The sequence below is a fragment of the Cavia porcellus genome, unplaced genomic scaffold (assembly GCF_034190915.1).
Source record: "Cavia porcellus strain 051 isolate PalLab524CR breed Dunkin Hartley unplaced genomic scaffold, mCavPor4.1 scaffold_23, whole genome shotgun sequence".
NCBI lineage: Eukaryota > Metazoa > Chordata > Mammalia > Rodentia > Caviidae > Cavia > Cavia porcellus.
In genome coordinates this window covers 32,865,691-32,889,821 of record NW_026947506.1, presented here as the reverse complement: position 1 = coordinate 32,889,821, position 24,131 = coordinate 32,865,691, and the positions used below count along the sequence as shown (strand labels likewise).

General features: G+C 55.6%; 1 protein-coding gene across 4 annotated transcripts; it reads right to left on the bottom strand.

Annotated features, from left to right (window-relative positions):
- Nucleotides 1-808: 808 nt before the first annotated feature.
- Nucleotides 809-23,306, bottom strand: Amz1 (archaelysin family metallopeptidase 1). 4 transcript variants are annotated; one of them, XM_003469910.5, is made up of 7 exons: nt 23,167-23,306; nt 11,373-11,869; nt 10,288-10,455; nt 6,685-6,813; nt 6,335-6,504; nt 5,847-6,023; nt 809-4,573 (listed from the first exon to the last, which is right to left on the bottom strand). In XM_003469910.5, exons 2-7 carry the CDS (start codon nt 11,674-11,676, stop codon nt 4,025-4,027), a joined length of 1,497 nt encoding a protein of 498 aa, XP_003469958.1. In that variant the 5' UTR covers nt 11,677-11,869; nt 23,167-23,306; the 3' UTR covers nt 809-4,024. The 4 variants fall into 4 exon arrangements, with proteins under 4 accessions (XP_003469958.1, XP_005003775.1, XP_005003777.1 ...); XM_005003718.4 differs by lacking the exon at nt 23,167-23,306 and adding an exon at nt 22,887-23,160; XM_005003720.4 differs by lacking the exon at nt 23,167-23,306 and adding an exon at nt 22,887-23,160 and having other exon boundaries at nt 6,335-6,471.
- Nucleotides 23,307-24,131: the final 825 nt, after the last annotated feature.

The following is a 24,131-nucleotide window of genomic DNA, read 5'->3' as shown; positions in this document are numbered from 1 at the left end:
GGAAGGAGGTAAGTGGTAGCTGGGCACACAGCCCTAGCCTCCCCTCATTCCCTTCATTTGCCTCAGCAATGACAGCAGCTTTTGTGACCAGCCAGACAAGAGCCTCAGCCTCACAGCTCACATAGGCAAGGGTCCCTGGTCAAGGTCAGATGGTGAGTTGTACTGTTTCCATTAAAAGTCCATTTTGGACTGGCATCCTCCTCTTCTGAGACTTTTTTCTGTTTGCTTCTTGTCTTTGAGACAGGGTCTCCCTGTGTAGTTCAGGCTGACCTTGAACTCTCGGCAATCTTTCTACCTCAGCCTCCCAAGTGTTAGGATTACAGGTGTGCACCACCGCACCTGGCTCAAGGCCTTATTTCAGTTTTATAGCATTTAATTTTGAGAGTGGACAATATAATATGTATGCATGGAAAATCTGAGTCACACAAAGTATTCTGCATATCAAAGTTACCTGCAATCTCAGTATTCTGTGGCAGCATTAACTGTCCAGTCCAGCATGCCTAGGGACAGCATGCAGCGGCCTCTCTTAGAGGAGCCGGCTGGTCTCCAGTTTGGTTAATCTGTTGAGTCTGAGGTCAGCTCAGAGCAGGTCTGAGGTTGGATAGGCCTGACTACTGCAAGCCTTTCGAAGAGAAATTCCTTCCCAGTCCCCTTGGTGCAGCATCATCCCCTGAGCACCAGTGACCCCTGGACATTGCTCAGAAATTGACTGAGGCTCAGTTTTATTTATTCCCCACCCTCAGTTACTGTGGGTTCTGCTGTAGAGGGGGTGTTGTGAATACTGGGAGAGGAAAAGAGCCACCACCACTTCTCCTTGCTGTTTGTATTTATTCTGCTGTCAAAGCCAGGTTTTCACAGCGAGGCAGGGCATTTCCTCAGCTACGGGTAGTGTGGACCTTTTCAGCCTGTTGTCCCAAAGGCTGTTTCCTTGAGACCAGATCCCTGTGTGTATAGTTGCTTCCACAGGGACCAAGCTAAAATGCCCAATGGGAGCCCAGCTCCAGGAGCTGCTGTCCCCCAAGCATCCTCCCCACCTCGCTGTCACCACATAGGGAGCCCCGTGGAACAAGGCTCTGTCCACCAGGTTCAGGTGCTGCCTCCGGGAGCCCTGCTGCTCCATCTTTATGGGAAGGAAGCGTTCCAGTTGGGGACTCCTGTCTTGGTACCTAGTCCACGAAGCCCCAGCAGCTCTGGGCTTGGTTTTGGTTGGCATCCTCACCCGAGTGCTGGCTACCCTCTCCACATTCCTCATTCCTCCGTGGGCTTGGTGGTGTAGCAGCCACCACACTTCCTGGTGGTCTTGGGAGCCAGGGTGGACTCAGGCAAACAGAGCCTATGCTCAGCTCTGTGCTCAGCTCTGCACTGTTGGGGCTCTGCAAGTAAGCACCCCTGTCCACACGGGCTTCTGCAAACATGAAGTGGGCTAATAGCCTCTGCCTTGTGCTGCTGTTTTGAGAACACAGTGATAGATGTAAAGTACCCCAGCACTTCAGGAGGGCTCCACTGTTCCATCCTTCCTGAGCAGGCATGGGGCCAGCAGCTGGTCTCAGAGGTCTGCTTGTGCCTGCCTACCTGTTAGGTCTGGAGGGCACTTCGTCTGGGCACAGTGCACAGACCTTCTGTCCGTGGCACATTCCAGCAGCTCCTGGGAGTTTGGTAGGATCTAAATCTGGACCCTCAGCTTCCCATTAGCAGCTTGGCTAGGCATGTCTGCGTGTGTGTGCGTGTGTATGTGTCACTGAGAGTTTTGCCTTGATGTCTACAGACAGGATTCACATACCACCCACCCCATTGTTGCTCTGGAGATAGGTGCAGAGCTGCTCACCCTCCTGCCCCCTGAGGTCTCCACCATACAAGCAGAGTGCTTCTCCCACAGTGAGGCTGGGCTCCAGGCATGGGGCTGCCAGATACAGGACCCATGCTCACCTCCGCCACAGCCTGACTGAGACACAGAGGGTCTCAGGAGGACCACCAGGCTGGATGACCTGGCCCGGGGGAGTCTCAACAGATACGGAAATGAGGAAGCAATTAAGCTGATTATGTGTGCTGCCATTTCTCCGGCCTTGGCAGTTCTGGGATGGGGCCCAGAGCTGCATGCATGTTAGGCAAGCATTCTACTACTGGGTGTTCTGTCCCCAGCCTAACTTTGCCAAGTTTTTAAAGAAAGTTTTATACTTGGAGGCTAAAACGAGAGGATTGCAAGTTCAAGCCCAAGCTGAGCAACTCAGAACTTGACTCAAAATAAAAAGTTTTTAAAAGGGCTGGGGATGTAGCTCAGTGTGAAGGCCCTGGGCTAATCCCCAGTACCCCAAAAAAAGAAATGACATGGAAAGCCCACATGGCCCTGTGATGTGGAGTCATCATCTGTAAACGTCTCGGTGTACAGCTGTGTCCTGCCTCAGCGTGGAGGACCTCAGGGAGACTTGCGAGCTGTGCCTTTACTAACACAGTAGCACTCACTGTCACCTCCTCTGCCCTCCTCCCATGGCGCTCTTCCCCATTTGCTCTTTACCTGTCCCAGACAGACTGCCCAGAGGGGGAGCAGAAGTGACATTCTGAAACTGTAAGCTGAGTCAGGAGGGCTATGCCGTGTGATAAGGAGATCTAGGACCCTGAACTGAAGCCTGAGGTTCCAACCATGCTTGTGGCTGCCTCCCCACCCAGCTCTGCCCAAACTGCATTCCTGGGCAATGGCATCCGGGCCTGGCCTTCCACTCCTGGTGCCATGTTGCCTGCTACTGGCATCTCCCAGGGCTCATTTTTTTTTTTTTACTTTATTCTATTTTATTTTTTTGTCTTTTTCATTTTTATCGGTACTGGGGAACAAACTCACGACCGCCTGCTTGCAAGGCAAGTGCTTATGCCGCTGAGCTAAATCCCCAGCCCCTCAGGGCTCACTTTTCAAAGACCTGGCCTGCCACCAGCTCCCTTCACCCTGTTCCAGTTGGGCAGTCTCTCTGGAGTCAAATCAGAGCAAGGGGCTGATGAGGTCCTTGTACTGCTGCTGTGCTGTGAGCTGTTTCCTCTCCCTCTACCCACGCTGGACGCAGGGGCCAGCATTACACCATCAGGCCCCTGTCAGGTTCACAGGGAGGCATCCGTGCCCCTGCCTGGCCTCTTATATTTTCGCTGTGGCCTGTTCCTCTTAGAAGCCTCAAAGCTGTCTGTGCTCCCCACCCAGCAGATGCACAAGCTGCTGTCCTCAGCTCTTTTCAGGTGGCAAAGCCAAGGATTCTGCCACAAGAACGTCTCTCCCTGTGACTCTGATACTGCAGGCCAGGACACCGATGATGACTGGTCACTTCAGGAACACAAATGAGTGTGTGCATGCAAAAGAGCTTCAAAACACATGACACGAAAGTGAAGGGAGGCAGACAGCTCTATAGCTATAGCTGTGATGGATTTTAACACCCCTGTGGCCGGAACTGATAGAACCAGATCACAGAGCAAAACGTCTATAAAGATGGATGCATTGGACACCCATCCCGGCCTTGGCCTGACTGGAATCAACAGTGCAGCCGCCTTTGTCAGAAAACTCCCCCAAAACCTCACAGCAGCCTGTTTCTGCCACTGCCAGTGACGGCGTGCAGTGACCTCCAAGGCCGAGGGCCTCTTCCTTCCTATCCTCAGCCTTCCTATCCTCAGCCCTGAAATCTGATGCCTTCCTCATGCAGCAGCTGTCAGAGAAACTGCAGGCCCAGTGGGTACCGGCTTCAAGTGACGCCTTGAAGTTCCAAGGAGGGAGCCCTGCTTCTGCCACAGTACGCGACTATGCGGGCAGCAGGGCACTGCAGAAACAAGCCACGCTTCCCCCAGGGAGTGCGTGGGCAGCTGCCAAGCCCCTAGATGCCCCTGAGGCCCTGACTGGAGGGACCAGCAGGGCCTCCCGCCAGCAGAGGAAGGCCAAGGGTGCTGTGCCACAGGTGCCCATGGCCAGAGTGGACACAAGGACCTAAAGGACCTGCAGGAAGGACCCGTTCAGCTCTGGAAGGGAGCTTTCGGCCCCGCAGGCCACCTCACTGTACTACTTCTCCTCCCCATCCCAGCGGCTGGGGGAGGACTCCGCCTTGGAGAGCCTGCGCACACTCAGGCGCCGTTTCAGGGAGGAGAACTTGTCCCCCAGGACCTTGCGCAGCCCTGCACTGTCCCTGCCACAGGGTCGGTCCTGCCTGGTAGCTGGGAGCTGCCCTGTGAACATTTCCCACGGCTCCAGGACATCCACAGCCCTGTCCACCTGTGCCAGCTCCTCCTCAGCCACCTCCCGCTCCAGAGCCTCAATGCATGTGGCCAGCCACCGCCCATGCTCCTCAATGGCCTCCATGGGGCCCCCAAGCCTTGGCAGCACCTCTGTGGCCGCCAGGGAGCTCAGCTCATCCTCCGGCCCCTCTGAGAAGGTGTGACTCCACACATCAGGTGTGCCAGGCTCGGACAGGCTGGTGCCCGGCTCTGAGTCGCTCTCACAGCACATGCCTGAGTCAGCGCTGACAGGCAAGGTGGTCTCAGACACAGACGGCTCCCCAGCCTCGGGGCTGGGCCATGTCCCCGCTACTGCCTGGGTCCAAGTGTAGAGTCTCTGAAAGGGAGAAACATACCTGAGTCCTTTGCTTGGGCATTTGTCAGGGCCCCAGGTATCCTCAAATACCCGGGGCCAGTATCAGGCCGGCACCTCTGGGGCTGGACACCTGCTATACCTAAGACAGACAGTCAAGCCCACTAAATCTCCATCTGTAGGTGGGCAGTCCCAGGTCTGCCCAGCAGTGAGCCTGGACACTGGCAGGTGGTACAAAGCAGAGCTTTTTCTAGCCAGGACCCTGTTGGCCTCAGTCCTTGTGCTGCTCTGGGGTGGGGTCAGACTCTCCTGAATATCACTCCTAACCATCCCCCAACCTGTCCCCAGAGACGTGGCTGCTGAGTGCCCCAGAGTGTGTGGGTGTGAAGAGGATATCACGCCCACCCCCTTGGGTCCTGAGCTGACCAGAGCTATGCATCAGGATGGAGGCAGGCATGAAAAGTAAAAAAGTTACATCAGATGCTCAAACAGGACCCCAAATGATGGCCATAAAATAAGTCTTAATCTCCCGGCAGACCAGAGCTGCCCTCACCCATTATACAGCTTCATATGCAGTGGCCCCAGGTGGCAAGAGTTACATCAGCTGCCCTCTGAGGACATTGCTGAGTCACTGAGCCACAGGCTCCCCTGAGCCTCTGCTCTGAGATATTCCCTGCCGGAGGCAGGCAGCCCTGTGACCCATTGAAGAGGAGGGAGCTTCCCAGAACCACGAGAGCTGAGTCATCAACACCACTCAAGCCCCGGAAACGTTTGGTTTCCCAAGAGGCAGGTCTCAGCCTTTACTGAAGACTTGGGCTCCCAACCAAAGGCGGATTTTTGAAAAAAAGTAAGCAGCTCGCCTTTGTACTCTGAGCTCAGCAAAGTTTCTAGGAATGGAAGCATCAGGAAGGCACCGTGGGCTGTGTGGCCAGACTGCCTGCAGAGGGCAGCACGCCCTCGCCAAGAGTCCTTCCCTCTGGACTTGGGGTAGAGGTGCCTTCCTCCACAGGACCTCTGCTTCCTCTGGGTGGCAGCAAGCCAAGGAAAGTGAAGGCAGGTGGCAGAGCAGACACCCAGTAAGTGGCAGCCTCCAGCTGACTGAGATAGGAAGCAGCCCCTCATCCCTACCCCAACACAACCATGGTCCTGGACATGCCCCATGTGCCAGACCCCTGCCCAGGACTCGGCCGGCTGCCAGGGAGACCCGTGAGGTCCAGAGCAGCATGACACCACACAAGCCTGACCCTCTCCCGCTGACCTGAGTGACTCCCCAGGCAGCAGCGCACACCATGCTCACCTTGTACCTGTCCAGGAGCTGGAAGCCCACTACATACTGTAGCTTCCGTAGGCAGATGGGGCAGAGGTCCAGGGGCCACCGCAGGACCTCTTCCAGGCTGAGTGCCCCCTGCATGAGACAGCGCAGCCAGCGGCAGTTCCCCAGGCCCAGCAGGTGGCAGAGCTCGTGGCATGTGACCTGGGGGGACGGGATACCACCTTGCCTGGTCCTCCCACCCGTGACCCTGGAGACAGCGGGGCAAGCTCTCCAGGATCTCAATACCCACACCATGGGAAGTGATCGGAGTGTCCCTCCCAGGTGGCAAAAGGGGCCTGGAAGCCAGACAAACATGGGGTCAGAGCCCAACCTGTGGCCTCATGGCCTTGTGGCCTTGGCCTCTCTGAGCCTCGGTTTCCTCATTTTATCATTGTCCCTGTCGTAGCGAGGATTGACCAGGCGGAGGGCTTGTGGGATCCACTCACATACCCCATGCCCATGCCCATGCCCACCTTGCAGCACTGTACCGCCCCCAGGGTGCTGAAGCACAGCCTCTGGCCTCCATCCTGTAGCAGGGCCTCGGAGCCATCTGCTGCTGCCTCCAGTGCGGCCAGGTCAGGAGCGCTGGGCCCCACCTGTGGCAACTCCCCTGCAAACCGGGCAAAGCTGCAGATGCCCACCTCTGGGGAAAGGAGGAGAGGGGCTCAGCCTCGGGGGGCCCCACGGTCCCCATCCCCACCACATGCTCTCCAACCATGGCCAAGGAAGAGCCAAGTCTCCTTGCCCAGGAGAAAGACCATGGGCCTCGAGGCTGTTTCTCGGTGTGTGTCCCTCTCCCTAGCACCTCGGCCTCCCCGCTCACCATGCCCTGGAAGGAAGGTGCTGAAGGTGAAGCTCCAGGCGTCACAGGGGTACAGGTCGGACAATGTGAGGCCCAGCACACACAGTGCATCATCCGGCTTGTTGTTTTTCAGGAAGGACAGGATGCCATCTGCAGGGAAGGCGGGAGCTGGGAGGCAGGAGGCAGCTGGGGCCCAGCTCCAGCCTGGGCTCTGGGAAGGCAAACCTGGCATTCTCCCCTCCCTCTGCCTGGGACCAACCCTCCCTAAGGCCTCCCTGATCTAGCCCTCTTGGGCATCTGGGACCTCAAAGCAGCACATTGAGGGTCAGGGAAACGTGGATCCCCTAAACATTGACATCTCAGCTCTGTTTCCTCCACAGCCACTGCCAAGCTAGACCAGAGGACTGAGATGCCCGTTCACAGCCCAGAGCAGTTGCTGGAAAGGCAGCCAGGACAATGAGACAGCGTCAGGAAAGTGCCACCACCACCACAGGAAGGGAGACTGCCACAGCTACTGACAGATGGCCCAAAGAAGCCCATGTCCCTGTGCTCATGTTATCACACATGGCAAAAGGGACTGCAGGTGTGGACAGAGATGCTGAACTGGGGATCATTCTGCTGTATCTGGATGGCCCTCATAACCAGAAGGAGGTGGGGACAGGGAAGGACCAGAATCAGAGAAAGCCAAGAAAGGAAAAGCATCTCCCAGGGAGCAGTGCCTAAGAAGCAGCGGAGTGGTGGCTGCAGGGACCTCACCACAGGGGCTACACGGGTCAGTGAGCTCCAGGAAGGAGCACAGGGAAGGCCAAGTTAGAGCTGGGTGGGAGGAAGGAGCAGGATCATCTCCTTGGACGGTGTTCCCCTGGCAAAAAGAACCAGGAAGGAAGAGGAGGGGAGGCAGGCAGGGCTCTGGGGTCATGTGCGGGTGCAGGTGGAAGGACACAGGGTGACACTGCTGAGCCCTGAAGCCCAACCTGGGACAGACTGAGAGCTAAGCGGCAGAGCAAACAGATCCACCGGTTGCCTGGTGCTCAGCGGGGTTTATAGTCAGGACAACAGGGACGAAGCAGTGGAAGCCTCAGGTGATGACAGAGGCCATGTTTATGATCTGGGCTGTTTGTGCCATCTAAGTGCCTTGTTGGCCAATGGATCCAGCACAAGCTATATAAGTTACTCTGAAGCTCCCTAATTTAACCTAAGATATCTAAAATATTATCTAACACAGAATCAGAATTTTAGGGTTGTAGGTTTTGCTTTTCCTTGTAAGTTTTCAAATCTGGTATATGTTTAACATTTATTGCAAGTTTAAGACTGGCCCCATTTTATACATCCAGTGGCCACTTCTCTGGACAGCACAGGTCCAGGGTGTGATCTTGGGACATGAGTGGCTGAGATCTCAAGTAGGGGTCGAGGAATTTTGGCTATGAACATGACAATGATGATGATAATGACTGTTTACAGACTCAAATATAGAAAGAAGTCCTAACCCTTGCTCCCTACGAATGTGATCTTATTTGGAAATAGGTTCTTGCAGATGTCACCAAGAGGTCACTAGTATGGGACTGAAATCCAGCATAAGTACTGGAGGAAAGAGACACAGGAAAAGGCCAGGGAAGACATGGACAGAAACTGGAGTCCTGTACCTGCAATCCACAGTTGCCAAGGAATGAGGAAAAGCTTTCGGGGAACATGGGAACACCTTGTAACACCTTGCTGTCAGCCTCCGGGACCATGAGACAAGATTTCCATTGCAGGAGCCCCGCAGTCTATGGCACTTTATCAGAGGCAGATGCAGAGCTGTAAGCCAAGCCCACCTGAGCACAGCCCAGCTCAGCACCACTGCAGAGCCCCCAGTGTCCAAGCAGCGTCTGAAGTGTGGGGGTGATAGTGCCAGGGGTCTCTGAGTACCACAGTCACCCAACAGGCAGGACAGGGCCTCACCCTGTGTCTCAGGACCAGCAGTTCGGTGATATAAGCACAGACACTATGGCCTCTCATGTGGGGTAGAGAAGAGGCCCAGGAAGTCAGGCTCTGTTTGCAGCTAGAGCCAGGACAGGCTATGCTGTCCCTGGGTCCCTTCTAGGTCCTGTAAGTTATGGGCTGCACCTGGTAAGCAGGCTTGTTTTGGGTGACCACATGTGAAGACTGGGACAGGGAGGAACAGGCCACTGGGGACAGGCACCCACCCCAGCCTGGGAGTCCTATCAACCCCTAAAGCAACACAAGCTGCTCCCTGTCAGGCAGGCTGGGGACCACAGTGGTTGCTGCCACTGCCCTCGACATCAAAGAGGAGAGCTGACCACAGGACAGTGAGGAAGGGGCTGTGACCAACGCACACAAGACTCAGAACTGCCCACTAACAATTACACCGCTATTAGGGGCTGGGGATTTAGCTCAGCAGCATAAGTGCCTGTCTTGTAAGCAGGCAGTCGTGAGTTCGATCCCTGGTACCGATAAAAAAGGAAAAAGACAAAAACAAACAAACAATTACACCTCTATAAACCTTACACCAAGCAAGAACCTGACAGGAGAGCAAACAGGACATCCTGGACTAAATGTGACTGAGATGGCCAGGTGTGGTAGTGCAAGACTATAATCCCAGCACGCAGGAGCCTGAGGCAAGAGGATCGATGTGAGTTCAAGGCCAGCCTAGGCTATGTAATGAGTTCAAGCTGGCCTTAATGATATGGTGAGACCCTGTCTCAATCAGTCAGTCAATCAAGCAATCAATATAATGGAGCTGGGCTATTTCCAGAGTGTAGGCAGGGTGACCCTAGTGACATCCCCACACCCTGGGATGGATACAGACTATGCCCTTGAGGGTCACAGAAGTGCCATCCAGGAAAATGTCACATTTTTGTCCCAGCCAAGGCCTGAGAGAGGGAAAAGAAAACCCTATCTGTAGAGAAAGATCATCCCAGGCCACAAATTATCTTAACAGGTAAACTGAGTTTTCAAATAAGACATCAGTAAATAATGAAAGGTAGCACATCAGGAAGAACAAACATTGTCCACAGCCAAGACCTGGACCAGGCCGCTGGGCCCAGCCACAGAGCAGTGACCCTGCTGAGCCGAGAAAGGATCCCCAGGAGCTGTAGAACTGAGACCCATGGCCAAGAGGAATGGGGGGTTAGGTTTTCACAGAGGTGGAGAACCACAGACTGAAACCCTAAAACTCATAGCAGATAAGTGGGAAAACGCTACCAGGCTTCTGAATGAGCCTCAGGTGGAGAACGGGCAGCATTTGATGGACTGAGAGTTTCCCAAAACTGTTTGCAATACCAACCACCAATTCTAGGTCCCACACCAGCCTCTTCTTAGGGACCTCCCTGTACTCCTGTCCACCTAGAGACCTGTGCAACATTGCCTCTCAGCTGGCCCCATCTCAGCAGCCAGTGACCTGCAGGGGCAGGTGGGGCAGGGTCTGCAGTTCCCTGGACAGACACTCAGGGCTTTTGCAAACAAGAGGTGGAGAGCTGCCCTCCAGCTGCCGCTTCACCTGCCATGACCACCGTTCCAGCTGGCTCTGAGTCATGCAGTCTCCTGACCCTTCAGTGACGGAAAGGAGCTTTTGTTCCCCCGACCTCCTCCTTCCCCAACCCACTGCACCTGCCCTGACCGTACCTGTGTGCAGCTGCAGCCCGTCTGAGTCCCGGCGGGGGCGTGCGGAGCAGCGGATGGACTCAGCAGTCACAGAGGGCAGGCACTTGACCCGCAGGCCCAGGAAGAAGGCCTCGGCGCAGCTCCGCAGGTAGTCCAGCAGGGGGCAGCCCAGAGGCGCCTCATTCACATCTAGAGGCAGAGGCCAGCACTGCTCAGAGAAGAGGGTGGCAGCAGCTAGTATGCCCCATTCAGGCTACAAAAGGCCAGCCTGGCTGGCAGAGGGTTGGGGAGGAGGATATAGACCCGGACCAGGGATGCAGACCAATGTCTTCACCTCTACCTGTCAGAAGTGTAAGGCCCAGGCCCTCCACCCCCTAAGCCAAACCCCACACTTCAGGGAGGCGCTACCTGTCACCCAGCTGTCTGCAGGGAACCTGGTGAGAAGGGATTGGCCCCAGATCGGTCTATGTAGAGCCTGTAGACTGTGGGGTGACAGAGAACAAGACTCACAGTACCCATAGCACTCTGGTCCCTCTTGGAAGGGAGGTGGCAACAGCCTGCCTGGGGCTCTCCCAGACCCAGTGCCACATTGCCTGCTGGGCCTCCTGCCAAACTGGGGCCGCCTGGGTGCTAAGGTCCCAGAGGTCAGCCTTCCCCTCATTGTGCCCCACCCCCCAGCACCTGGCTGAGCCATTGGTTCAGCCCTTGGTCGCCAGTATCCCCAGTCTCTGCCAGACAAAGAACCCTAGACTATAGCAGCCACATTGGGATCACCATCACTGTCAACCCAGCATCTCCCACTATCATACCAGGTTCAAATCCTGCCTCTGCTAAGTGAACTCATCTAGCCTCAGTTTCCCCACCCAAGAGGAAGTACCCCTGTATAGCACAGAGCGTGGAGTGCTGCTAACTTCAAAAGACGTGGCTTGGACCATGCAGCACCCCATAGGTCAAACAGCCTTGGAGCCCAGGCTTCCCAACCATGTCAGAGGTGGGGGAGGGAAACCAAGGGCACCAGGCCTCCCTGCCCACCACAAATCCTGAGCCACCCACCCCACTCCAGCTCCCCTCCTAAGCAGTGCCAGACTGGTCCTGGCCCTCTGTACCTATGGGCTGCAGATAAATGTGCTTGCGTGCCGGACTCTGTGGGCGGTGTGGCAGGGAGGCGTGGAAGGTGTCAAAGTCCTCGGGGGCTTCAGGGCGGCTCAGGAACCAGTCGAAAGCCGAGTAGATGAGCAGCGGATGAAAGAGGGTCCTGTGTGGGTTGTAGGCCTCAGCCAGGAACAGCCGCTCAGCCAGGGAGAAGGTGGCAGCGTAGCACCGCTGCAGTCCTGTGTCGCTGGACACCAGGGCATCCCGCAGCGTGCGAGGCCCGAAGCTGAACTCCTGGGCTGGCCTACAGGGCAGCATAGCAGGCAGGTGGGCCCTGGCCACTTCTGGGAGCCCCTGTCACTGCCCATGAGCCGCCTACGGATCTGTCCCTTGGGCTGACAGGCAGAACTGCTGGGGGCCACCAGTGAGCATGTGGGACGCAGCGCTGTCTGGCTCTGTTCCTCCTCAGCACGTTGAGGGAAGGCATGGGCACCTCTAGGACTGCTGGCACCTGTGGGGTAGACAGAGGTGCCACTGTCACTGCTGGGCATACAGGCCTGTGGTCACCACAGGGTAAAAAGAAGACTTTCTGGGGCCTGGCATCTATGCTCCACAACCTGGCACTGCCCCTAGCCCAGGCAGAGAAACTACTTCTGCTTCCCTCAAAAGCTGGGTCCTTAATCCAGAATTGAGCAGGGAGCCTGGCCTCCCCCAGACAGGCAGCTGTTTCTACAGGTCCCCAGCAAGGCCATCAATCCTCCCCTGAGCCCTCAGAAGGAAGGGACTTGAGAAGATGTCCCCACCATTCTCATGGGGGCCCTGCAGAGCTAGAGGTGGCCCTCCCCAGATAGGAAACCAGAGACTGTTCTCTACTTTATGACTACAAAATGGACCCCATCACAGGGTCCTCCACCTCAGCTTCCCCTAGGAACCACCAGGAGGCACAGGTCAGGGAGCAAAGCCCCAGTCTCAGAAATTCCAGGTCACATGTGTGTGAGGATCCAGAGACACAAATGAAGCAGGCAGGGCTGAGCCGCCTGTCAACTACAAGAAATAGAACTTGGGTGTCGAAGAGAAGCAAGGAGAGGGCTGAGACTCCTGGGATGGCGAGGCAGGACAAAGAGATGGAGCAGGCAGGTGACTGTGACCATCGTGCTGCAAACCAGAGTCCTCAGTCTGAACTGGGAGCAAGGGCTGGGGTGGCACAGTGCTCATCAGAAACTGTAACAATTTGAAGAAACTGCAAATTTTATTGGTACTATATTTATGTATATATATAGATAGTATACTTATATACCTATTACTTATCTATATACATATATATTATCTATATATATAACCAATAAAATTTGCAATATTTACAAAATATTTTAACAGATCTTATATTTTTGCTTAGTATGTTATGGGTATTTTCTCAAAGACAATCTATAAAAACACCATTGTCACTGGACATGGAGGTGCACACCTATAATCCCAGCACTTGGGAGGTTGAGACAGGAGAATTGCCATGAGTTCAAGGCCAGCCTGGTCTACATAGCAAGACCCTGTCCCAAAAGACAAAAAACAAAACAAACAAAAGCCATTGTCAGTGGCTACCCCAAAATGTCCTGACACACATCTTTGTACACCAGACTCTTTCTGAAAGGATCCCAGAAGGAAAAAGACCACACGCAGCTATTTAGAGCAACTTGTTTTGTAACACCAAATCACTTCCCAAATGTCACAACCACCCACGTACAGTCCAGCAGCAAATAAACCAAGATCACCAAACCTGCTAGGTTCCAAGCAGAGCTTCCCCGTGATAACACCCAGGCCCAGGGTACACTTTTCAGGAGGATGAAAGCCAGGGGAGTAGACCAAGGCACACAACACATAGGATGGGGACTGGGCTTCCCAAAGAGTAGGAGATGCTAGAGGAAATGTGGTGAGGAACCGAATTTCCATGGAGTTACCTCCTGACAGAGACATGAGCTGAATTTCCAAAGGTGGCTGGGGAGGGTTCCAGCGCAGGAGGACGCTCAGGCTTGTCTGCTCAACTCACTCATTCATTGATTCAACTTGTAGTTACTGCATTAGGGCTCGCCAGAGAAATGACCAACAGGAAGGAAATAGGTGTGCACATGTGTGTTTATGTACATATATGATTGACTGTGAGGAAGTGGTTCCATGATGGTGGGTGTAGAGAAGTCCCTGACCTGTATCTGTGAGCTGGAGACCCAGAAAGCTGGTGGTGAAATTCAGTGTGGAGTGGGGTGAATCATCCATCCTGTGCCTTTTGCTCTATCCAGGCCACCAGGTGATTGGGTGGTGTCTGTCCCCAAGAGGGAGCCTGCTTTACTGAGTCCCCCTCACATCCTAATGCTAACATCAGCAGAAACATCACCCCTCTCCCTCACACCCAGAGGCAGAGCTTCGTGGGCACCTCATCCATCTCCTACAGGGTCTCAAGAATGGGAACTGCACTTTGCTGAGTCTTCCCAGTTGGTGTGGCTCTTTGCATATCATAGCTCCAGCCCAAGAAGTGCATCCAGAAGATTAACTGTCACCGTCACCATGTGCCTACTGCACACCTGTCTCTGAACTGGCCTTGGCCAATGCATTCGAGCAAAACAAAAGATTCTTGGCCTAACAAAGCTTAGAGTCTATGAGTGGAGAGGTGATAGAGAAAGCATTGTGGCTAAATAACGTACCAAGCCTGCAGGGTAGCACACACCTATCATATGAGCACTTAGAAGGCTGAGGCAAGAGGATTTTAAGGTGTGAGCCCAGCCAAGGAAACTCAGTGAGGCCCTGTCTCAAAATAAAAACAAAAAAGAGCTGGGGATGTAGCTCACGTGAAGGCCCTGGGTTCAATCCCTAGTACTAAAAAAGCAATGTGCAAATCAGTTGGAAAGTGACAGATGCTAGTGGAAAGAGAAGAGGCAGAGTAGCCACAGCAAGAGAGTGCTAGGGTTACCTAGAAGCTCAGGAGGTTGCAAAAAGCAAATTTCCCAGCAGAGGAAGTGCCTGCAAAGCCCCGCCCCCCAAACACAGCCTAGTGGGTACCAGGGGCACAGGGATATCTGGAGGCCAGCGCAGCTGGGATGCCTGAGGGGAGAGAGAAGCCAGGACACAGTCAGCGAGCTCCGGCTGCTTTAGGAACACTGGTCTCACTCCTGATTGGGTAGAGGTGCTGCTGGGTTTTGAGTGCAGGGTTGCAAACAGCGCCCTAGGAAGCCTAGCCATCCTCTCCCTAGCCTGGGCCAGGGCTCTGGGGTGTGGGGGTAGCCCCCCCCCCAGCCAGCTCTAGGGGTGATCAATGGACTTTGAGCTCAGAAAACCTTTTAAACGGGGCTGGGGATTTAGCTCAGCAGCATAAGGGCCTGCCTTGCAAGCAGACAGTCGTGAGTTCGATCCCCAGTACCGATAAAAAAGAAAAATACAAAAAAAAAAAAAAAAAAGAAAACCTTTTAAACTCAAACATTCCCCAACCCAAGATGGGGATCTGACATGAACTTGGCCCTCTAGCCTCTAACCCCACTGTGCCTCTGTTTCCTCCCAGCAAACACAGACAGGCACCTCCTGCCTTCCCTGCTCAGAGGCCAGCTAAGCCCAGCAGGGCAGGAGGTACTCAAGCACGGGACCTGTACGCTGTTCCCAGCACCTGCCTCCTCCTGTCTCTCACTGGCCTATTTTGGTCTCTAGATGCCGGTCACAGGACTGCTCACTTCCAAGCCCCTTACTCACTCCACATCTTCTGCCCACAAACGCCAACCCCCAGCAGGAGGCCAGCAGGGGCCTTCATGCTCAGTCACCTCTGAATGATTCCCCAGCGCTGCAGCCAGCCCAGAACCACTTTCCTGGACTTGGGTAAAGCAGCCCCAGTTTCCCCCTGCCTGAGTGATCTGCATCATAGCTTCCCAGAAGAAGGGAAATGAGACAGGCTGGATATTCACAGATGGGCCATGCCCTTCTTCCACACCCGCCATTCTGTAAAGCCCCAAGGGCACTTTTTGACCTGACCTCCTTGGCAGCCCTGATACACGATTACCAGCAATCAGCATCTCCTAACTGAAAAGACAGAGCCTGTAATCCCAGCTACTCAGGAGGCTGAAGCAAGAGGACTGCAAGTTCCAGCTCAGCCCTGGTAACTTAGTCTCAAAATAAAATAAAAGAACTGGGCTCAGTGTAGCTCAGTGCTGGGTTCAATCTGATGCACTAAATAAACAAATAATAAAAAGACTGAGGCTCAGAGAGGGAAGGCCACCTGCACAGTGTTGCACAGTTCATGAAGATCCTGAAGCCCAGCTCAGTGCTCTCTCTCAGATCCCCATTTGTAGAACTTCTACCTACAAAACCTTCCCACTCCCCTGTTGGCACCCACAGACCCTTGTCAGGCTCATCACTGCCAGTACACACTCCTACGCCAAGCAAAGTCTCAGGGATTGAGAAATGTTTTTGTTTAACCAAAAGTTCATTGGTCCAGCCATGTCTGTCTCATGTGAATGGACTCAGACTGCAGGCCTCAGGCTCAAGATTCATGCTGTCCAAATCAGCTAGAGACTCTCAGTCACGTATCTGAGCAGCTGGGCAGGTCCCTGGTACTGAAGTGCCCCATGTTCTGGTTTCAGAGCCCCTTTTAAAGCAGTGGGTATTGCAGGAACCTTTTATCTATGCTGGTTTTATCTATGAATATTCTCCATCCTGATCCTAAATCCAAGAAATACAGGAAACCCAAGACCACAAAGTTCTCTGTACTAGTCCCTGGAAAATCTGAAATAGCTTCTGACGGGAAGGAAACGGCAGGTGACAAAATAGTGCCACCATGAGAATTGTAACCTCATGCATCCCCTGCAGTGTCTCAAGAGTGAAGGCTGCAGTTTCCTGCCAAGTCTTCCCTCCTGGGATGGCTCTTTGCACACCCACAACAGCGTGAGCACCCAGGTGCCAGAGACACAGCACCTCAGCAGACACCGTGCAAAACACCGGAGACCAGGCCAGGGCTCAGAGTGACGAGACGACAGCTCAACTCCCAGTGGCTGGGAGCAGCTCGGAGGCACATGAGAGGCCAGTCGGAAAGCAGCCACCTCCCAGCACAGCCTGGAGGATGGCTTGAGAGGCTTTGTCAGGCAGAAAAGTGCAGGAGTCCCTCTGGCCCTCCCTGTACCCCTGGGGCTGCCCACATGGATGTCTGCCTAGGTAGTATTTCTCCTGGAGAAGCCCGGGTGGCCACACCCATGTTCCTAGATCATTAGGGGAATCCCCCACCCCTACCCACAGCTGCCACCTAAGTCCTTCCACCCTGCCAGACATTTCTACCCAAGGCTGGAGGGGATACTGTGTCCCTGGCAGAGAGGGAGTCTGCTCTGAAAGAAACTTCCAAAACTAGGGCCTTGGCTGTGGTCTGGGGACTGCCACAGTCTGTCACATGCCCCTCAATTATCCTCAGACAGCAGCTGCTGTGCCCCAACACAAGGCACCACTGTGAGTCAGATGGGGAAACAGAGGCTCCGAGACCTCCAACGATTTGGCCAGGGTCACACACAGCTGGGAGCCAGCTGTGCCTGGTTGCTTTGCCAAGCCCCACCCTGGAACCCTGGCTCCTAGCATGCTGAGGGAGCTCCAGACTGAGACTAATGACAAGCAGGGGTGTAAAGTGGCCCCTTTCCAAAGCAGCACTTCCCTGTCCACCGGCCCCAGCCAGCACCCACTCCCACCTCCTCGCACAGGGGAGGGAGCATCCTTGTTCCTGACTCTCCCTTCCCAGGACAAGCACAGACTGACCTACTGGATGCCAGAGGTCAGCAGCCCGGCGCTGGGCACTTGTGCTCCCACACCTGACCAGACAGGGGCCAGCCCCTGGGCAAGAATCACACTCATTCTTCTGGTTCTCAATGCGCTCTGCAAATGCCAGGCAGCTGCAGTCCCGCGCTATTCATTGCTAGCTCTGTGTTTGCAGAGATGCACGTGGGGCCCGGAATTCACAATGTTCAGAAGGTTTCCACTGTCTGGAAGAAGACCCCGTAGGCTCTACCCACACCAACAGAGCTCCCCACCCCCCCACCCCCGGTTGCTTCCCCACCAACCCCGAATCCACCCCAGAAGATTTCCTTCCGGGGCAGGAAGGGTGCACAGCACTGGTTCAAACCCGGGATGGTGCTGAAGTTCCATTCAACCTCTCCGCAGCTCTGCAGATGGATATACTGTCCTACTTTCCCGGAGGGGGCTACCTGGGGGGAAGCCCGTCCCCACACAGGCTGCGGAGGACCCCTGGGTCCTGAGGTTCTCTGCGCCTGCCCTCCCCGACGCCCTCAGCCCCTCAGGGCTGCCTCGCTGCCGTCTCCCTTTGGGACCAAGCTCACCAGTTCCTGCCCCAGCGCGCCCTCTGAGCCCTTGGGTCCCCAGAGCCCCCTGCCCGTCCCTCCCTAGGTCCCCTCCAGGTCCCAGTCCCATTCCCGAGACTCCAGCATCCTACCTCGCCGCCCTGCGCTCTCCGGAGCCGCTTGGGGGCAGCGTTGGGCCGGGAAAACCCGAGAGGTCCCGTGTGACGTCAGCCTGTGGGGCAGGGACGAGCCGGGACTGCGAAAAGTTCCCAAGAGAGCAAGGGACCAAGAGGGACCTGCGCGAGAAGCCAAAGCGCGGGGACGCCCCAGCATTGCCAGAAGTGCTCGTCTGAGGAGAGCGGCTAGCCCGAGAGCTTAAAGCCAAGCAGGTGAAGGGATAGCCCGGCTGCCTGGATTCGCCCTCCCTGAGACAGGTGAGCCTGCAGGAGCACTTTCACTAGCACCCACCAAACCCCTTGCTGCCCGGCTTGAAGAAGGATGAGAGCTGATGAGCAGGTGGCCCAGGGCCTCCTCCCCAGGAGGAAAGTCCATGTGTCAGCACTGGAGGGAGACAGGGGTTCCTGCAGTGAAGCAGGACAAGGGTGCAGTTAATTCAGGCAGGGAACAGGAAGGGTTAGACATAGGGACACTACACTGTCCCTGAGATCCCTGAGGTGGTCAGGAAGAACTTGGGGTCCTGTCTGCCACCCCCCAGTCCCCTGCTGGATGAGGGATATGTGCTCAGAGGAAGCTTCCTCCACCACCCCTGCGGCTCTGGGAGGTGGGAGTCACTTCCTGATGGCCCCCACTGTCCTTTGCTGGATAACAGAAGGTCTGTACCACCTTCCTGGCATCACCTAAGGTGAGGCAGACAGGGAGCTCAGTGCTCAGGACACAGGAAGGTCAGACACCTCAGCTGGTCAGCAGCCTCTTCTCAGTGCACCCAGGAGGCCAGGCACCCCAAGGCCAGCTAGGAGCCACCCCCAGCTGGGGCACAGTATGTGCCCACCTTAGAGATGGTGACGGTGACATCTGGCTCCAGTGAGGTCCGTAGGCCTTTCCCCAGCTGCCCTTCAGGACAAAGCTTCCTTCCTGCAGGCCCTGGATCACCCACCCACCTCGCCACATTCTGCAGAGCCGCCTCTGCACGAGGCTGACGGGTGCGTCACCACCACCCTCCAACCTCTGAAAAGGAGCATTCCTTAGGCCTTAAAAAACATGAACAGTGTTCTCCATTGTAGACAATCTGGGACCTTTGCACAAACAAAAATCTAAAAGACCCCATCATTCACCTTTTCCTAACTTTAGCCACTCTCCTGATTTCTTTCCAGACAGCCATTCAGTGTTTTCCCCTCCACATTCAAAATTCTTTTCCTGCATTAGGGACAGAACCCATAACCCCATGCATGCAAGGCAAGGTCTCTACCACAGAGGCACAGCCCACTCCCTATATACAGAGTTTCATTTATTTGCAATATTGAGGCATGAACCCAGAACGCAAGGCTTCACGCTAAACTACCTCCCTGGCTCCTTCCTTCCTTTTGAGACAGGATCTCACTGTTTTGTTAAATTGCCCAAGTTAGGCTTGGATTACAGTCTTCCTGCCTCAGCCTCCCAGAGTGCTGGGATCACAGGCACGTATCACCATAGCCAATTCCTTAAGTACATTTTTTAATGGACTCCCCCAACATACTCCACTTTTTGACAGCCACGTCACACAAAGGCCTCCTTGTCAGCGGCTGCCAATCACACCACCTTTATCCTGACAGTGCACACTGCCACATTCTGCTTTGAGGGAGAATCACCTGATGCTTTGGGACATCTGGGTTTTCCCAGTTTCTCTCTGTGGAACTCATGGAGTAATCTGTCTCCACAGATATTTGCACAGGTATCTGATGTATAATGTATCCCCTTGGGATAAATTGCTACAAACAGATTCTGACTCAAAATGCTACAACTCTTCTGACACGTGTGTTTCTGGTGTATTTCTGTTAGGGGCAGGAAACTCAGAATGAGAGAGTCATGCTATATCACGATCATTACAGAGACATTGTAGGACACCTGCCCCTACCTACACCCACTGCTACAGCAGGGAAAGGCCAGAGCCTCTGGAGGTCCCCATGGGTCAGGCCTCCAGCTGCCCCACTGACACATAAAACCAGAACTCAGGTGAGCAAAGCCCCAGCAGGGTGCCTGGTAAACAGGAAGTTACCCCCGAAGTAGAGGAGTGCCCAGATAGACCCCCAGGCTAACACCCTATCACCTACCTGACCTCCACACCTCTCCAGTGGATGCCACAGTCCATTGCAGAAATGGGCCTTGATGGGGGGCCCCTGTCCCTTGGGCCAGATGAGTAAGGAGGCTCCTCATCTCACCCTTGTCGCCACCCTCTGAGCCTGCAGACCTGGGCTCACAGACACTTCAGGGCTGGGGAAGCTGCCTCACCCTCCATGCTTGGTATCCCATGCCCCAGAGAGGGCTGAAGAGCAGCTCCCAAAGATGTGCCCACCTGCACCCTCAGAATGGCACCTCCTTGGAGTAAGGGTCTCTGCAGATAAAGGCCTCAAGGTGAGATCAAAAAACAGGAGGGGCCGGCCAGAGCTGGGGGCTCAGTGCAAATCCCCCACTCCAGGGTGGGTGATCCAGGAAGCCGCAACTCAGTGTGTGTCCCCAGAAGAGACAGAAAGTAGGAACAGCAGCACCTCGAGGGAGAGGTGCCAAGGCACAAGTGGAGGGAGGTGGCTGTAGCCAGGGACTCTGGAGGTGATGCCTGGGGAAAACCTGACGCGCATTCATGGCACAGAGGTCCGCAGAGCTGGGCAGCGTTCACTCAGCAGACATTGTATGAAGCACTGCGCCCCAGACGGGGTGCTTGGCCTCTCTGTGGCTCAGCCCTGGCTTCCCTCCATGACAGCAGACAGAGGTGAGGGGAAAGGCATGGGGCTGGGATGTTCTCCTGGGCTTGTACTCCAGGCAGAGGGGCCTTCAGGCTAATGGGGGCTCCAGAGTTTCTACAGCCATCCTGAGGCCACCCGAGAGTGGGAGGGGTGGGGTGAAGACGGGGTGAGTGATGTTCAGATAGGAGGACATGAGGGACCCAGGCCTGAGCCCGGCACTGTTCTTCAGGACTTAGGGTCTGCTCATAGAGAGTAAGGATGCAGAGTCAAGGCCTCTTCCAAGCTCCCAGCTCATGCTTCGCTTTCTCAAGGGCCACCTGCTACCCCAGCTTGAGCAGCCACCCCTGCAATGCAACTGGAAGCTAAGGACGCTCTCATCTGTCTGGTGCTCCCTCGATAGCAGATTTCAGGGACTCCCACCCTCTAGGGCCCAGCCCCACCCCATCCTGGGGAGCTGAGCACCCTTCTCAGCCTGGGTTCAGGCCTGGGGGTGGGGGGTGAAACTCCTCATGCTGCAGCTAAGGCTCCCTGACACTCCAGCCAATCCTGGGCTGTGCCCAGCACTGCTCCTGGGGTCACTACTCATCCCAGTTCCCAGGCTCTGAGTTGCAAGGCTCAGCACAGGAGGGGCCGGGCCTGGGGGCTCAGTGAAAATCCCCCACTCCAACATGCAGTGGAAGTCTCGCATGGCTCACATAGCAGAGGGGCCTTCCCCACCCCAGGCTCCCCAGGGCTGCAACAAGGCTGGGGAGGGGCTTGGGCAAGGTGGGGTATCTCTGCCTGTGCATCTGTCTCCCCATTTCACTTACGCAGTTTGTCTGTCTCGGGGTACTTTTTGTTCTCCTTCTCCCCCTCTCCCTCTGTTTCTCTCTGTCTCTCTCTGTTTCTCTTGCTGGTGTTACTCTGCCTGACTCTGTCCTGTGTCTCTGTAGGTGGGTGTCTCTGTCTCTCCATCTGTCTCCCCTGGTGTCCTGCTCATCTGTCACCATCCCCCTCTCTCGCACCAGCCACTCTTGGTTTCCTGGGTCAGAGTAGGGAAAATGTGCAACTGTGGCTTCTTCCCCTGGAGAGATCTACTGGGGCTAGGGTACCCTTGGGGCAGTACCCAAGGCCCACCCCACAGCCTGTGACACCTGTCAGAGCCTTGGCTCTGGGCTGCCTGGAGACATCCTGCAGGCCCTGCGTTGGAACCCAGCACAATGAATGTGGGCCTTGGTGCATCAGCTGCGGGGCAGGGCAGAGGTTGCAGGCAGACCTGGGTTCTTGGGGCTGAGCTGCATCCCACCCAGCTGAGATGGCTGGCGGGTTCCCTTCCCAAACCCACTCTTCAGCTCCCCAAGGGCCTGTGAGGCTGATGGACTCTCCACAGGAGGAGAGGCACCGAGGCAGGAACACAGCCAGGTGCTCTCTGAGCTCCCCACCTGCAGCTGTCCTGCTCAGCATGCACGTATCACTTGTCCTTGGTCATCCCTGGGACCTTGAAGGCTCTGTGTGTAGTGACCTGCCCAGGGCACCCAACCGAGACCACCCCCTAGGATCTGGGAGTCCCTCCCCTGTGATCAGCAGGAGGGCCCAGGAACGCAGAACCAGCAGAGCAAGCCTAGCACATGAACTGCCTGACCACACCCAGCCTTGCCCGAGGGCCGCCAGCTTTGTGGCCACACAAGGTCACAGAACCCAAGGTCTAGCAGCTTTGTCCAAGACCTCAGGACCTGGGTGGGAGAGGCTACTTTGGGGCTGGGGATTTAGCTCAGCGGCATAAGCACCTGCCTTGCAAGCAGGCGGTCTCGTGAGTTCGATCCCCGGTACCGATAAAAATGAAAAAGACAAAAAAAGAAAATAGAGGCTACTGAAAAAGGGCAGAGTTTTGGGGGGAGCCAGAGTCAGCTGAAGTGGCCTGGACATCCCAAGCCAGCACCTCCACGGTCCACACCAGAGCGGGGTGAGGGAACACAAGGAGGCTCTTCCTGCACCGGGGCCAGTGGCTCCCAAACCTCCCTCTCTTCCCATCCCGCCCGCCTTCCTCCTTACCCACATCCCTGTCGCCCTCCAGCTCTCTGGAGTGCCCCATCCCAGCCCCACCGTGTTCTCCTGGGCCCAGCCCCTGACGGTGACCTGCTGAAGGCTCCCTGGCCCTCCCTCCCTGCTTCACCAGTACGCTCCACCCCAGATGCCCCCCCCCTTGTTCCCAGGCACTCTGACTGCCCCCTCCCCTCGGCACCGTCGCGCCCTGACCCCTCCCTGCTCCAGGACGACTCCCACCCACTGTCAGTCGCACAGCTGCTGCCTCCAGGCAGCCCTCCTGCCTCCCGCCTCCATCTGCAGTTACCTGGTCAGCGGCTGCATGTAGCAGGGGCTGGGTGGGGACGGTGCCACATTGGTCCCTTCTTGTCAGCACATGGTGGATGCTCAGACCATAGTGGGCACCCAGCCCCGGCAGCTGCCGCTGCTTATCCCAGCATCACCCGCATGCTCCTGTCTGCACACACCCAGCACACACGCGCAGACGGCTCCCTCTGTTTACACATGCGTGCATGCACGCACACACACATACACGCGCATGCATGTACACACACAGAAACATGCATGCCCCTGTCACCCATCCCTACCGTGCTACCCCAAGTCCTCGCTGGCCACGCACGTGTCACAGCCAGGCATGCCCGCTCACGCCGTCCTGAAACGTCACTCCAACAGGCGCCTGGAGCTCAAGAGCTGCTGGCTGCCTCTGCCTGCCAGCATTTGCCAAGCAGTTTCCATGGCGACGTGTCTTGGCTCTGACAGGAACTGATGAGTGTGGGGAAGAGGGTCCCCTCAGAGGGGGCAAGATGGGAGGTCTCTATGTCCTCAGCTCCTGACACACATGGGGGATGCCCTAAGTAGAGACCCACTATATCCCAAACTAGCCTTGCATCCCAAGGTTTTAGGACTGCTCCTCTGGGATGCCTGATACAGAAGCTGATTTAGGTCATTTGGTCATTCAACAAACCCCTTGACATGGCCACTCCAGGCTGGTGGTTGAGGCTGCAAGGCTGCTCAGGATGCACACTCACAAAAGGCTTGAGTCCTGAGGCTGAATCAATGACTTCACCATCTCACTGGAGGCCTGGTCACAGGGAGAACATCAGAGACCCCTTAAGTACTAACCTCCCCTCCCACTGCCTCCTCAGAGTTGGATCCATGGGGTGAGGATGCGAAGCAGACTGCTAAGTGATCCCAAGTCTCTACCCTTCCAGTCAGAGGTTCTTCTCAGAGGTAGAGTACTTAGCCAGTGAAAGTTACAGAATGGTCTGCACTTGGGCCTCAGGAGATGTTCATCCTCTGCCTGTCATCTCAGACTCTCAGCCTGGGCACTCTGCTGGATAGGGAGGGCAGTGAGACTGTCCTCACTCAGGCCATTTTGGGCCAGCCAGCTTCCACCAATCCACCAGCCAAGGTCAGCCTCACCCAGCCCAGGGCTGCAGATGCCTGAAGGCCCATTGACCCTGTGGAAATGGTAAGTGCAGTTATTCCAGCTGTCCTGCTTTGGGCTAGTTGTTATGCAGCACTAGTTAACTGATACATGTTCTTTCTAAGG